Source organism: Balaenoptera acutorostrata, chromosome 3, assembly GCF_949987535.1.
Source record: "Balaenoptera acutorostrata chromosome 3, mBalAcu1.1, whole genome shotgun sequence".
NCBI lineage: Eukaryota > Metazoa > Chordata > Mammalia > Artiodactyla > Balaenopteridae > Balaenoptera > Balaenoptera acutorostrata.
Genome location: NC_080066.1, coordinates 76,543,310 through 76,557,870, shown reverse-complemented (window position 1 = coordinate 76,557,870; position 14,561 = coordinate 76,543,310). Strand labels below are relative to the sequence as shown.

General features: G+C 40.6%; 1 protein-coding gene across 2 annotated transcripts in view; it reads right to left on the bottom strand.

The window, feature by feature from the left end:
• The window catches only part of LOC103012995 (nuclear receptor ROR-alpha), a 182,841-nt gene that overhangs the window by 20,609 nt on the left and 147,671 nt on the right, over window positions 1–14,561 (bottom strand). For both annotated transcript variants that reach the window (XM_028166473.2, XM_057543454.1), the window contains exon 3: window positions 1,338–1,479. In XM_028166473.2, coding sequence (XP_028022274.1) covers window positions 1,338–1,350 — 13 coding nt within the window. In that variant the 5' untranslated portion in view covers window positions 1,351–1,479. The remainder of the gene's footprint in view (window positions 1–1,337; window positions 1,480–14,561) is intronic.

The following is a 14,561-nucleotide window of genomic DNA, read 5'->3' as shown; positions in this document are numbered from 1 at the left end:
AGGGAAGTCCCAGGATCGGGTCTTGAGAAAATGCACACACAACTTGTGATTTTTAACTTACAGATTCATAAGATATATACCTAATTTTGTGAGTTTAGTGCCATTGGAAGATGAAATCTGCAGAGCTGCATATCACAGGAATTTCTGAGAATACAGTGTAAGTTCTGTGACTTGCATCTTCCAATCCCCAAAACTTCACTTTGGTCCTACAAATTCTAAGAGGTCACCCTGTGTACAACTTGTGCCTGGGTGGGTCCACAGGCACCAAGAACATCTGATTATGGGGAAAGGAGACCTTCAGAATGCCTGCCCAGCAGTCTGAAGTTATTTTTCCACAGGCTGAAACTCCATTGGAAGAGATGTTTCCTTCAAAGGGATCTCTCAAGAGAACCAGCCAGCCAGCATATTCGGAAAAGTCCTTAAAATGTATCCACTACACTATCTGCCCAATTTCCTTATATAAGAATAGTCTTGAAGTCTGGTGTTGATTATTCCGTGCACTTAAGACAGTTTTCCAGGAAGATCCTGAACTGTTTTGCAAATGAATGGTAGATGGTCTCTAGTTCTTAAAATAGCTTCTCTTAACGAAAACAACATTTGTCACTTGGGCATGCCTTGCACTATTTTCACACATATTGTATGTACAAATGTTTGACTTTGGATCCAGTTAGCATAAAAGCTAATTCATCCCAATTGCCAATAACCTTACTAGTGTAAGACATGTAACAATTAGCTCTGGCTTGTGTTTTTTGTGGGGAAAAATGCTTCTAGAAGGTATCCTTTTTAAGACCCTCAGGTGACACTTACCTTCCATCAATCCATCCACATGTAATGTTTTAAACCAGCGGTCCCCAACCTTTTTGGCACCAGGGACTGGTTTCATAGAAGAAAATTTTTCCACGGACAGGGCTGGGGGGGGATCAGGCGGTAATGTGAGCCATGGGGAGCGATGGCAAGCGGCAGATGAAGCTTTGCTAGCTTGCTGGCCCTCCGCTCACCTCCTGCTGTGCAGCCCAGCTCCTAACTGGTAGTGGTCCATGGCTTGGGGGTTGGGGACCCCTGTTTTAAACGTCAAAAATCTGAAAAATCTGTTCTGACCACACAGATATTTCTCTTCCATGCCACCCCCGCCCCCAGCCCCCCATCAGCCAGTGAACTGACTGGAATGGTTTATGGAGGAGAAGTAACTGCTGTGACATCCACAAAACCACCAGAGGAGGGAGGGGTGGAGGGGGTGGGGGGACAGAGGGGACATATTCTGGCAGATCTGCGTCCAGGCTTCCGAGGGCGCTTTCACAACCCCGTGCTACTGTACAACGCAGGCTGCGGGCGCTCACCATCTCGAGACATCCCCACGGCAAGGCATTTCTGTAATCGACAGTGTTGGCAGCGGTTTCTACTGGTTCGATCAATCAAACAGTTCTTCTGACGAGGACAGGAGTAGGTGGCATTGCTTTGCTGACTTCTCCTGAAAAAGCCCTGTGATTCAGTTATGAAATAGAAAACAGGTTAGTGTCAGCTGGGGCTGAATGATAGTAAAGGCAAGAAACGGAGTGCCACGCAGCATGCATATTTAATGGAGAATTAAACTTGTAGCACAATCATCCTGGAGACCATTAATGAAATTAAAGTCACTTCGTTTTCCTCGAGTAAAATTGATCCCCAGAGCCCAATCCTCTGTCCCTTACACATGCAAAACTTTCTTTAACTGCAGCAGATGGCTGCCTATGTAGAAGGCACAGGATTGGGCCCTCTACTTGGTCTCTGATGATCAAAAGCTGTGTGCTTAATGAAACGGTACAAAGGCACTTATCTTTAACCTATATCTCCAAAACATTTTTAGTAGAATACACACAAAACACTCTTCTGGGGTGTCCAGAGATAAGAAAATGCAGCCTCACCATAAGCCAGGTGGCTGCAATCCTGGTACACTGTGGTCATGTCAACCAGACCATGTAAATTCACCATCTTTTAGGTGTCTTCCATTCCTCAAGTCACAATCTACTGCCCCAAGAAGTTAAGTGACACTTGGAAGGATTATCTTGGCAGATCAATCAGACTGGGAATACTCTACCCTTGACAGTTTGGAAATACCATGTGTATAGAATCATGGTCTTGAAGACTGAACAAATCCAATCTGATGTTCATCCAGTTCCACTTATTTGTTAAGCACTGTTTTGGAAATGAGGAGTTGTACTGAGATGCGTAAGGAGTACTGACCTCAAGGATTTCATTAATTCATTCACTCATTGACTCATTCATTTTTGCTAACTTCTTGAGCTGGATTCTTATTAGCTCATTAATTTTCACTGCTGTTTCTTTTCTTAAAGCTGCAAGGGTTCCTTTTAGTTACGTTTTGGTAGCAACCCACAGGTTCTGCTATGTAGTATTTTCATGATTATTCAACCTGAAACATGCTCTAGTTTTCAACAGCTTTCTCCTTTAATCCACATGTTCTTGAGAAGCACATTTTTAAAAGTTGAAGTGTAGTTGATTTACAATGTTGTATTAGTTTCTGGTGTACAGCAAAGTGATTCAGTTACATATATATGTATGTGTGTGTGTATGTGTGTATGTGTGTGTATATATATATATATATATATATATATATATATATATATATAGTTCCCTGCTCTATACAGTAGGATATTGTTGTTTATCTATACAAGCACATTTCTTAATTTCCAAACGTATGGGGGGTTTGTTTCTGGTTATCTTTTGATTGTTTACTTAGTGGTTTTTCAAACTAGGGATGTACTCTGAAAAAAAAAAAAAGAAGGTAACCAGAGTCATTTCTATGAAGCAGAGCCATGGAAGGTACAAAAGAGTATAGTCACCTTCAAATCTTTAATGGCAAAGACAGATGATCCCAACCAAGGGGACACTAGTGGAGAAGGTAAGGTAAAATCCTGAAGAACTAACAGAGCGACAGAGTGCTGGGCAAACTGATAAGAGCACTCTCTCACCAGAAGATTTTTCTGGAGGCCAACTTGGCAGTTCTATCAAAATCCTTAAAAACATGCCTATCCATTGAACCAGTAATTACCCTTTAAGGAATATATTTTAAAGGAATGTTAAGAATGGTACAAAGATTTACCTACACGGATGTTCATCCCAGCACTATCGGTAAGGTAAAAAAAAAATTTTAGAAAGATGCTAAATGTCCAACAGTAGTGAATTGGAAGAGTCATACTGGATATCTATACATTCAGCAACCTTTAAAAATGGTGTTTTAGAAATACAATTATTGACATAAAAAGGTTATTAAAAATATACTGTTGAATAAAAAAAAACAGCTAAAGAACTGAACACAATATAATCCAATTTTGTAGGGAAAATCCATATATTTAACATGGAAGAAACTTTGGAAAATTATGCCCTCGAATGAAAAGAACAGCTGGCACTGGTTGGTGGGGGCATGACTGATCTTAATTTTCTTTCTGTTCATCTGTGCTTTCTGATTTTTCTACAATATGTGGGTAGAAAGGTATGTGGGCTACTCAGGAAGAACTATTCAGTACATCTGCTTTCTTCTGTGATGGCTGGGGACCTTGTGGATTAAGTCATGGTTATGATGGATATGACCTCAGTTCCCAGTTCTTTCCTTTTGGAAACCAACTTAGGATGGGAGGGACAGGCACTGACCTCTTACCACCTCTCTGCCAGGCTGCTCACTGACCAACATGGGCAAGGCTGGGGGCCCAGGGTCTCAGACTGTCTCTCTACTGTACTTCAAATCTCCCTGATACCAAGTCTGGCCTCTTCTGTGAGGCAATCTCTCTCTTCTCAAAATATCTAAAAAGCTCTGGGTTGTTTTTTTTTTTTTTTCTCTGTTGACAAGAAAGTGAGAAGTAAAGCTTTCTTTGGGGCTTAGTGGAGAGAATTCAAGAAAATATAAATGGTAACAGAGGCAGATAATCCTTAGAAAGAGATACCAAGAGGTCACCTGTCTAGGTATTCAGTTGAGTCTGAGACACACAATCTCTGTCAAGGCTGAAAGGTGTTTATTACTTTCTTGAGACTCTACCACCTTCAGACCCTCCATGTTTGCTGTCACTGCAGGTGCCTAGGATCAGGAATTATTTGCTTTTCCTTTAGCTGAGGCTGAATGAGCCTGCTCCATTTCATTCTATAATCGTCGAATATGGAGAATGTCTACACAATCTCTCTTTTTTCTTTAAATGGAACCAGTACTTGCAGGCTGCCAAGTTATCTCCCAGTACCTTGTCTGTAGACCAAATCACAGCATCTGTCAGCTTCCTTTCTAGGTTCTTTTGTACCTTTAGTATTTCTTCTTAGGATCCTTTCCAGTTTCTCCACTTTCTTAAAAAATCTGAAATCCAGGACTAGACACAGCTCTTGAATAATGCTTGGATCATTATCAAAGGAAAAAAAGGCTACTCTTTAGTTTTCACATATTAAACTCAAGTTAACATCAAACCACCACTAATGAAATTCCAGGATGTTAGCACAGACGCTATATACAACCACCAGTTTGCTCTGCTACAAGAGAATTCTGGGAGGGCATAATAATGATGATGATGGTGATGATGAGAGAGATCTTAATGAGTGTCTGTATTAATCATACCTTTTTATTCTGTATTTTTAATGCTTTGACATCTTGAGGTCTTGATAACCCAGGAGAGATTATGCTTCCCAGGACTACCTAATTCCTAGAAATAGCAAACAACTTGCCTGGGAGCACACCTTTTAAATGCAGACCAACCGATCCAGAGCCCTAACATCCAGCCACCTCCTCCCATGTTTCCCCCTCATTCCATCTGCCTCCTGACTGACCCTGGTGCTTCCCACTGTGGTCCTCTGTGTGGCATGCTGTGCCTCCTGTTTCAAGGGACCTATGTTATAACCAACTTCTCTCTCTCTTTTTTAAAATTTTTATTTTATAGTGGAGTATAGTTGATTAACAATGTTGTGTTAGTTTCAGGTGTACAGCAAAGTGATTCAGTTATACATATACATGTATCTATTCTTTTTCCAATTCTTTTCCCATTTAAGTTGTTACATAATATTGAGCAGAGTTCCCTGTGCTATACAGCAGGGTCCTTGTTGGTTATCCATTTTAAATATAGCAGTGTGTACATGTCAATCCCAAACTCCCAATCTATCCCCCCCCCCACCAACCCTTCCCCCTTGGTAACCACAAGTTCACTCTCTAAGTCTGTGAATCTGACAAACTTCTCTCTTCACAGCAGTCATTTTTTGTCTATATGTCTCACCTACTTTATTAAAACCAATCCCAGGAATCGTTAAAACAGTGCTTATTATTTGCTAGGCACCTTGTGCTTTATATGGATTCCATCACGTAATCTTGACAAGGGCAACACGAGGCAGGTGCTATCATTTTCCTGGTTTTTAGGTCAAAGTACCTGAGGCTTAGAGAGGCACTAGCTCAGAACACCCCCCACCCCCTTCCCCCCTACCCCCCAGCATGGGGGTAAAGCCAGGATCTGAATTTAGGTGGTTTAATTCCAGAACTCACACGTTTATCCCTTTTGTTGTTTTTCTGCTTCCTTTGAGTATCAGAAGGATTCCCACTTGGGGGTTCTTACAGAAGGCAGTCCTGAAAGGAGGCAGGGGCAAGGCACAAGGTATGCATGACAAAAGAGCAAGACTGATCTGCTCTGAAATTAGCGTTTTCCTTCAGGTTAGCCCCTTTGGCTGGTCACGGCACCAATGTCCAGGCATTTTACAGATTCCTCTTCTACTGCCACCTCCTGACGTGGGTTATTCACATGAGGAAACCAGTCTCACGATTTCGTGATTTTCCCTCATTTCTGACCGGGAGGACTATGTCCCCTTTTATTCACGTTACTTATTTCTAAATTACTCTGGCTCGTTTAGAAAACAAACAAAACAATAACAACAACAAACTGACTTCAAGGACACACAGTCACTATCATTAAAGATGTCTGAGAAATTATGCCATCAGTTGCAAGGCAAATCCACGAGGCTTTCTACATGCTCTTGGAGCGACAGCACTGAGGCTGGAACCAACGTTTGGAAAAGGACTACACTTCTTCGGATCCCTCAGCTTTGTTTTTTGTTTGTTTTTTATTGATGTACAGTTGATTCATGATGTTGCGTTAATTTCTGCTGTACAGCAAAGTGATTCAGTTTTACATATATATATATATATATATATATATATATATATATATATATACACACACACATCCTTTATTTAAATATTCTTTTCCATTATGGTTCATCACAGGATATTGAATATAGTTCCCTGTGCATGGATGCTTCACCTTACTCTTTACAACACCATTTATTTCTCACTGAGTCATTTGAGCAAATGCCTGTGGAAAGTTCAGGGAGTGGCAGTGCTGAGACCCAGAGAAGAGACCTTTCTTTTGGATTAAATCGACAGAGTCATGCCCACAAGGCTAGCTATCAAATACCAAGTGGGAGGGGTCAGGTGGGGTTATAAGGTGAGAGCTGTGAAGGGAGAAAGAGGGTAAGCCTGGGTGACTCAGACACACTAAACTTTGCATTTCAGACAGAATGAGGGCTTGGTCTTCCTTTCCTGCCCCCTTTTTCCCCTTAAAAACAAACAAACAAAAAAAACTTTTCATTTCAGTATTCCTTGGGGTTTCTCAGAGGATTTGGGCAGTATTACTGATAAAGTATTTAAAGCTGATGAACACGTAAGAGGAGAAGGATTAGAAGAGCAAGAAAGAAGAGGAAGAAAGGGAGAAGGTATGGTAGGTACCTTACTTCCTCAAGGGAGAAGTATGCTCATAAATGTAGAAGCAGGATCTTGACTGACTGGGGTGCAATCCTGGAGAGGGTCACACTGAGAAATGAGTAAGCTGAGACACCAGTTCTAGGGGCTAGGAAGCTTGAGGCCACACAAAGAGCAGTGACAGCACAAGGCAGCATTTGGAGTTTGGGGGTGGAACTGAGGAGGTATACATAAAGGAGAAAGTGCTGAAGCTGTGAGTCAGCTGGCAAAGATATTAAGTACACAGTTTTGGAGTTCTATTTCTAAAAGCTGAGCTAATGAATGACTTCTTTGGCTTTCTTAAAAGTTCACTTTTTATGGATGTCAAGATACACAGAGATGTACCGTTATAAACATGGTGGGCTTGAGCAGAGAGGGCCACCATGATGAATTGCAGGGTAGGATACAGCACTTGGTGTGACTGCGGCACACTACCACCACCTAGTGGCAGCATACTCACATGCAGTTGTTGCAATACATTAGAATAATACAAACAGGCCTTTAGAGATGAAACCAAGTAGAGAGATGATCAGATTCAGTAGTTCTCAAACTGACGGTGTATGAGAATCACCCATGGAGCTTTTATAAAATACACATGAGATCTATTGAACTACAACCTTTGGGAGTATAGTCACAGACATACAAACTAGTTTGAACAATGTGAAAGCACCATTTTTATAGGTCAAAAAAGAAGAAATGTCATTTTGTATGGCAAACAATTTAACAAAGCTTTCCGAAGACTCTGCTGCCTTCCCTTTGTTAAGGTCTATACTCTAGTTTTCTGATTTTGCAGATAACAAAAATGAAGCTCAGAATCGTAAGTGACTTGTCCAAGGCTGTCCCATGGCTACGTGTTAGTGCTGGGACTCAAACTCCAGTGCCCTAATTTTAAGTGCAGTGTCCTCCCACGTAAGCATCTCTCCTGCAGTGCTGGGCTAACAAAACCGATGTCACACAGTCTTGATTTCCTCACACACGTCAGCCTTCTGCCCCCATTCCTGCTGCCTCAAAGAGAACTCTCAAGTGTATCTCCCCTTATTTCACCAACTCTTTCAAAGTGCCTTTCCTTGAGTTTTATTTCTGATTTCTGCCTCTATTCTCTGGAAAAAAAAATTTTTTTTAAAATTTATTTATTTATTTATTTATTTATTTTTGGCTGCATTGGGTCTTCGTTGCTGCACGCGGGCTTTCTCTAGTTGTGGTGAGCGGGGGCTACTCTTCGTTGCGGTGCACGGGCTTCTCACTGCGGTGGCTTCTCTTGTTGCAGAGCAGGGGCTCTAGGCACGCAGGCTTCGGTAGTTGTGGCACGCAGGCTTCAGTAGTTGTGGCTCGCGGGCTCTAGAGCGCAGGCTCAGTAGTTGTGGTGCACGGGCTTAGTTGCTCCGCAGCACGTGGGATCTTCCCGGACCAGGGCTCGAACCCGTGTCCCCTGCACTGGCAGGCGGATTCTTAACCACTGTGCCACCAGGGAAGCCCTGGAAAATTTTATTGCCTAATTTTTTTTAAAAAACAATCTGGCTGTATACTATGAAATTTTTCATCGATTCCACTAGATTGGAGCTCCCCAGGACAGAGACTGAGGCCATGGGTGTGGGAGAAGGCTGATACGGGGTTGCAAGAGTTGAATGTTAACATTTCAGGAATTTCGTGAACCAACTGTTAAACATCACCATTATTAAACATTAACTTATTATTTTATTACTATTTTGCTACTGTCCCTGTTTTTGAGGTTATTTACATCAATTATATCTGAATGGTAGCTCACTGCATAACGGTGTGCTACTGTGCACCTCTTCCTTATCCTGCGTGCAGTGAGATGTCGTGTGGGGAGGTTTGAAATTGACCATGTGCTGAGAGTATTTCCGCCACAGAAACTGACAAGTGCTATGGATCACGGCTTGATTTATGGCTTTGCTTACTGTCTAGATTTAAAAAGTGATGAAGATAAATTAGGAGTTTGGGATTAACATATACATACTACTATATAAAAATAGATAACCAACAAGGACCTACTGTATAGCACAGGGAACTCTACGCGATACACTGTAATAACCTATATGAGAAAAGAATCTGAAAAAGAATAGATATATGTGTATATATATATATATATATATAACTGAATCACTTTGTTGTACACCTGAAACTAACACAACATTGTAAATCAACTATAATTCAATAAAAATTTTTAAAAAGTGAGGAAGAAAATGATAATGATGTGGGTTCAATTTAAAAATATGTCATGTCTGTAGCCATCACATTGTGAAGAGCACAAAAAAAGAATGTAAAGAAATATTCTTCCAGTTTTTAAAAACTATTATCTGATTCAGCAAAGAAGTTGCTCACGTCATCACTGACAAATGAGTGAAGTTCCAAAACATGTTTCACTTTCCTCTTATTCATTAATGTAAACGAAAAATCACGTTGGTGCTACAGTCTTTCGTCAGCTGCAACCACAGGTATGGATGTGAGAGTTCAGCAAAAATCAATGAGCACATTCCGTGAGAATTGGCCATCTATATATATACTGTATAATATATATATATATATATATATATAATATAGTGTATATATATACTATATAGTATATATATACTATATACTATATATATACTATATACTATATTCTCTGTTTATAATATTGTCGATTTTACTATTTATAAAATGTATGAAATTACATCAGTGACATATACATTAAAGTTATGGACATACATATAGACACTGTTGGTTGCTAAAAACTAACCAGCACGTGACTGGACTGAGCCCACTCCTGGCTGGACCCCTCGCTTCCCACCAGGCTGTCTGAGCGGCTCCCCCGTATTCTGGACAGGCACACACCCAAAGTCGTGGCCTGGCCTTCTACAGCCCTGTCACCCCCATCACCAACACACACATACACACACACTCTCCAGAAACTTCAGCTGAATGGCTTTATTATTTTTTTTAATTGAAGTAGAGTTGATTTACAATGTTGTGTTAATTTCTGCTGTACAGCAAAGCGATTCAGCTATATATATATATATATATATATATATGCCTTCTTTTTAAATATTCTTTTCCATTATGGTTCATCATAGGATACTAAATACTGTAGAGTTTTTCTCTGTGCTATACAGTAAGACCTTGTTGTTTACCCATTCAATACATACTGAATGGCTTGATCTTCATTCTGTACAGAACATTTCCCCACCCACTGACCATTTTCCCAGCCTCTTCTCCTCCAGTGTTTTCTTGTTCAGTCAAGGGTACCACCATCACCCGGATACTCGAGGCACAAAGATGGGCTTCCCTGCCTCCTCGCCACCCACATCCATGCACTCACTAAGTTAGGCTGTTTCTGGTCACTTTCATGTTTCCCCAATCCATCTACCTTTCTCCATCTGTACTGCAATTTTCTCAGGTTCCCACATCTACCACCTCCTGAATGGGTTATTACACAGCCTCCCCACTGCTCCCTGCTTCCATCCTCACTCCCTCCAATCCATCCTCACACAGTCACCGAAGATGTTCTGTTTCTAAAAACAGAACCCTGATCAAGTCCCTTCCATGCTTATGAGCCCTCAATCGCTCCTCACTGATGACCTGGCTATGACCACCCGTCCAGGCAGCTCTCTCCTCTTCTCAAAGTCACACTCTGGCCAAACCTAAACCACTGTGTCCACAGTTCCTCAAAGGATTCCACACACACACCCCCCAACCCCGGCCCCGCAACCTTACTGGAAGTTCTCCTCCTCTCTTGAGGTTTCACTTTCTCTGACCTTGCCCTTCCCAAGGCTGGTTGAGGGGTCCCTCCCATGTACACCCCTAGAGCCCTGTAGCTATCCCTCTCATAGCCCTTAACTTGCTGTATTACTAATTTGTCTCCCTCAAACAGTTTTGTTTCTTGTTTCCAGTAGCTAACTTAGTACTTGGAGCAGTCAACAAACACTTGTGAAATGAATGACCAGAGGAAAAATGATGCCAGTGATAAAAACAGTGGTGACAATCATATGCTGAGCTCCTATTCTATACCTGGCACCGTGGAGGACACTTCACAACCATGATTTATTTGCAATTCACAACAACATTGCAAAGTAGGTATTTTTATATCTGTTTACAAATAAGAAAATGACAGTTCAGAGAGGTTAAACCATGTATCCAAAGTCACACAGCAGGTAAGGAGAGGAGCCAGGATTTGAATCCCTGAACCCTGAGTGCATCTTAACCCAAAGGCCAGAGACTTCTTAATACACTATCCAAAAAGCATCCAGACAAACATGTGGGGCAGACCAAACAGAAACAGATAAACAACAAAACAAACAAGTAAAAATGCCCCACTTCTCAGTTGTACAAAGATCCATGTAATGGTTCAAACACAAGGTGAGGGAGATGGCATTTTATAGGGTATCGAATACCAGGTTTACACAAGTAGGAAAATGCTCTCCTTTGCTAGGTCTCCTTGATAAAAAGCTTTGAAATAGACATGGCATTTCCTATTGGGGTTATTAACAGTTTTGCCCCCAAGAGGGTGTTGGCTGCACAGAGACCTGTGGGTGTGGTTGGAAAGGTGCCGGGGTGGAGTGGGGTAGAGCTCTGAGGGGCTCCCCTCCGGCTCAGGGCTCCTTCCCAGTGAGGCACAGGCTGAAATGCTGATCTGATGTTTGGTCTTTTGACAATTTTCACTTAATGAATTGATTCCTACAGTTCATTAACATACCCACTTCCACTTCTGTATACACATATGTCTTAATTAGCTGCTCATTGGCTGTTTAATTACAAGAAAACAGCTGACAGCTGCCTTGCTGAATTCTAATGGCAGACGCGTTGGAACGGCTACACATTTGCTTTTGACAACCAAGATTTATTCATAACTCTATGATTTATGGTGAATGCTCATATGCCTGAGCGGATTATTGTATTTTCCAATCCAACGGAAATGTTGGTATTTGGGGGACTGTGGACGTGGGAATCCCTCTCATTCCATTTCTGTGGCTGAGATGAGCTGAGAATCCTAGTTGGGGAGGCATGAACTCTGTTTCAATTTTATTTATTTTGGGAAGTTTCTGTTGGAATGTTCGGAAGTATGGGGGTGAGGAACAAGAAATATCTTTGGATAAACGTGGGCAGAAAGTTAAGGATTTAAAGTTAAGAAGGAAGGTAACTGGCAACTTAATTTTATTGAGGGGGAAAGAGAGGGCATGCATAGATTAAAATCAGAGAGAGGAAGAGGCAGAAGAAATGATAAAATTAAAATGGGGGGAGGAGACAGGAATAACAGTCCCCAAGGAAGCAAGTAAGAAGGAAATTTGTTCTTTAGAAAAAAAAAAAAAAACAGGAAACCTCATTCTCCAAAGTGAGCTGGTATGGTCCCACACTCAGGCATCGGGCAGCAATAAGTCATGGAAATGTGGAGCTCCTCAACTACTTTCCTGTTCAGTAGTGACTGGCCTCCCCGTAGAACTGTATATGCAAATGATCTCTGATTAAAGCTGACCTCGTGTGTTATATTTGGTAAGTGGAGATGTCTGCTTTGCCATACGGTGATTTGCCATCCTCAGATCCAATCCAGTGGGCACATTCAGCAACAGTGATTCCCAAGCAAGCATGAGAGGCCCTACTCTGAGCCAGACACCACGTTAGACCCTATCTATGACAAGGTCAGAAGCCCAGCATCTTCTGTGAGCTGAGGCACGATTAAGACCAAACCAAAGAAACCAGAAAAATACAAAAAAAAAACCCTCAAATCATCTTGATGCAAATTGGGGTTTAACACATCCTACCACTTGTGCATTTACTTCATCACAGGCCTGGAAGATTTTGCTCAATAAAAAATTTGTTCTTATCACCTGTATATAACAGAAATGAAACTCTGATGTCACAGGATGTAATAAAAAGCCAGGTCTAATTTTCATTTTAAATGGCTAGCTCTAATACTGGGGCCAAGTGTTATAAAATATTAAAGTAAAAATGTTGAGCATGAATGTACCAATGCTGAAAAGCAGACAAGTTGATCCAGGGCTAGTAATATTTACAACTGAAATAAAAATATTAGAATCCTTTAAAAAACAATTTGGGCCTAAAAGGAACATTTATGGATATGGTTTTTAACCTAATACATAAAAAGCTCCAGAAAATGCTTTAACTCTTTCAGGAAAAAAAAAAGTACCAATTATACATTCTTGATATCTTTGAAGACTTTTTATTATTAATTTCAGAGAGCATATTTGTTAATGTGAAGAAGCTATTCCAAGTTCTCCCTTTCCTGGGTGGAAGAGGAAGCTTTGCATAAGACATCATCTTAAATGTATTAATTGATGAATAAATATTTGACACATGAATGGACTCTATTCTTAGACTTATCACGAGGCAAAGGGTCTTAGATGTAATCAGAAATCAATTCACTAACTTCAATACTCAACTGTACATTATTATTTAAGAAGCTATAGTTGAATGATAATCATAGCTAACACTGCTTTATGATATAAAGGAAAGCTGCTACAAGAGTAGATCCTAAGAGTTTTCATCACAAGGAGAATATTTCTTTCCCTTTCTTCTTTTCTTTTTATTGTATCTGAGTTGAACCTTGAACAATGCGGGGGTTAGGGTTTGTAGACCCCTATGCAGTCAAAAATCCGAGTTTGACTTTTGACTCCCCCCAAACTTAACTACTAATAATCTACAGTTGACCGGAAATCTTACTGATAACATAAACAGTTGATTAACAAAAATTTTGTATGTTGTATGTGCTATACATCATAATCTTACAATAAAGTAAGCTAGAGAAAAGAAAATGTTATTAAAAAAATCGTAAGGAAGAGAAAATACATTGACAGTACTGTACTGTATTTACCAATACCATAAGTTTATGTCCTTTGTTTTCAAGGTGAATTGTCTGTCAGTATCTACATCCATATTGTCATATACGATAAAGGAGATGTTATATGTATTACCGACATTAGACATCAAAAATGAAAAGATAATGTTAAAAAGAAATTCATATTTATTTACGATTTTTTCCAATATATTTATTAAAAAAAATCCGTGTAAGTGGACCTATGCAGTTCAGACCTGTGTTGTTCAAGGGTCAACTGTGCATGAGAAGATGGATGCTAGCTGAAACTATTGTGGTAATCATTTCACAAGATATGTAAATCAAACCGTCATGCTGAATGCCTTAAACTTATACAGTAAAGTATGTCAATTATTTCTCAACAAAATTGGGGAAAAAAGTTACGGTAGAGGCCCAAAGTCTAAAAAGACATGGATTAAAAATTCTGTGTGTGTGTGTTTTTTTAATCTTGAGATACATTTTTCATCCTCCTCCTCTAAGCAGCCACTGTATCTAATACTGAAGCTAGGAAATGAAGTTGAATGATAAACAGAACCGTTTCTGGAAAGAAAGCCTCAACCAGTCGTCGTTTTTCTATAAACACTTCAGCACTTGTATTCACTCTGAAGATCGAACCTTAACCCTAACATCTGCAGCCTTTCATTTTATTTCTGGCCTTTTCTGCTGTCCCCGTGCTCCGTGACCCGGCCCCTCCTCCCTGGCAGGCCTACCCAGCCTACCTTACACCCCTGCTAGCGCTCACCCAGGGCTGGGACTAAATTCTGTTCCAAGAGCTCAGGAACGTCTTTACTGGCAGAACTAAGCCCTTGCAGGCCTGGATTCAACGGTCTTCTGAAATGCAATATTCAGGGCTGGCCCAGTGCTCGTATACTGTTCCTTCATGATCTCCAAAGAACAAGGAAACTAATTTTACAGTGAAAACCTTGGCATAACAGAGTTCTTAAAAATTTGGGAATGGCATACCTGTCTATCCTTATCTTCCACTAT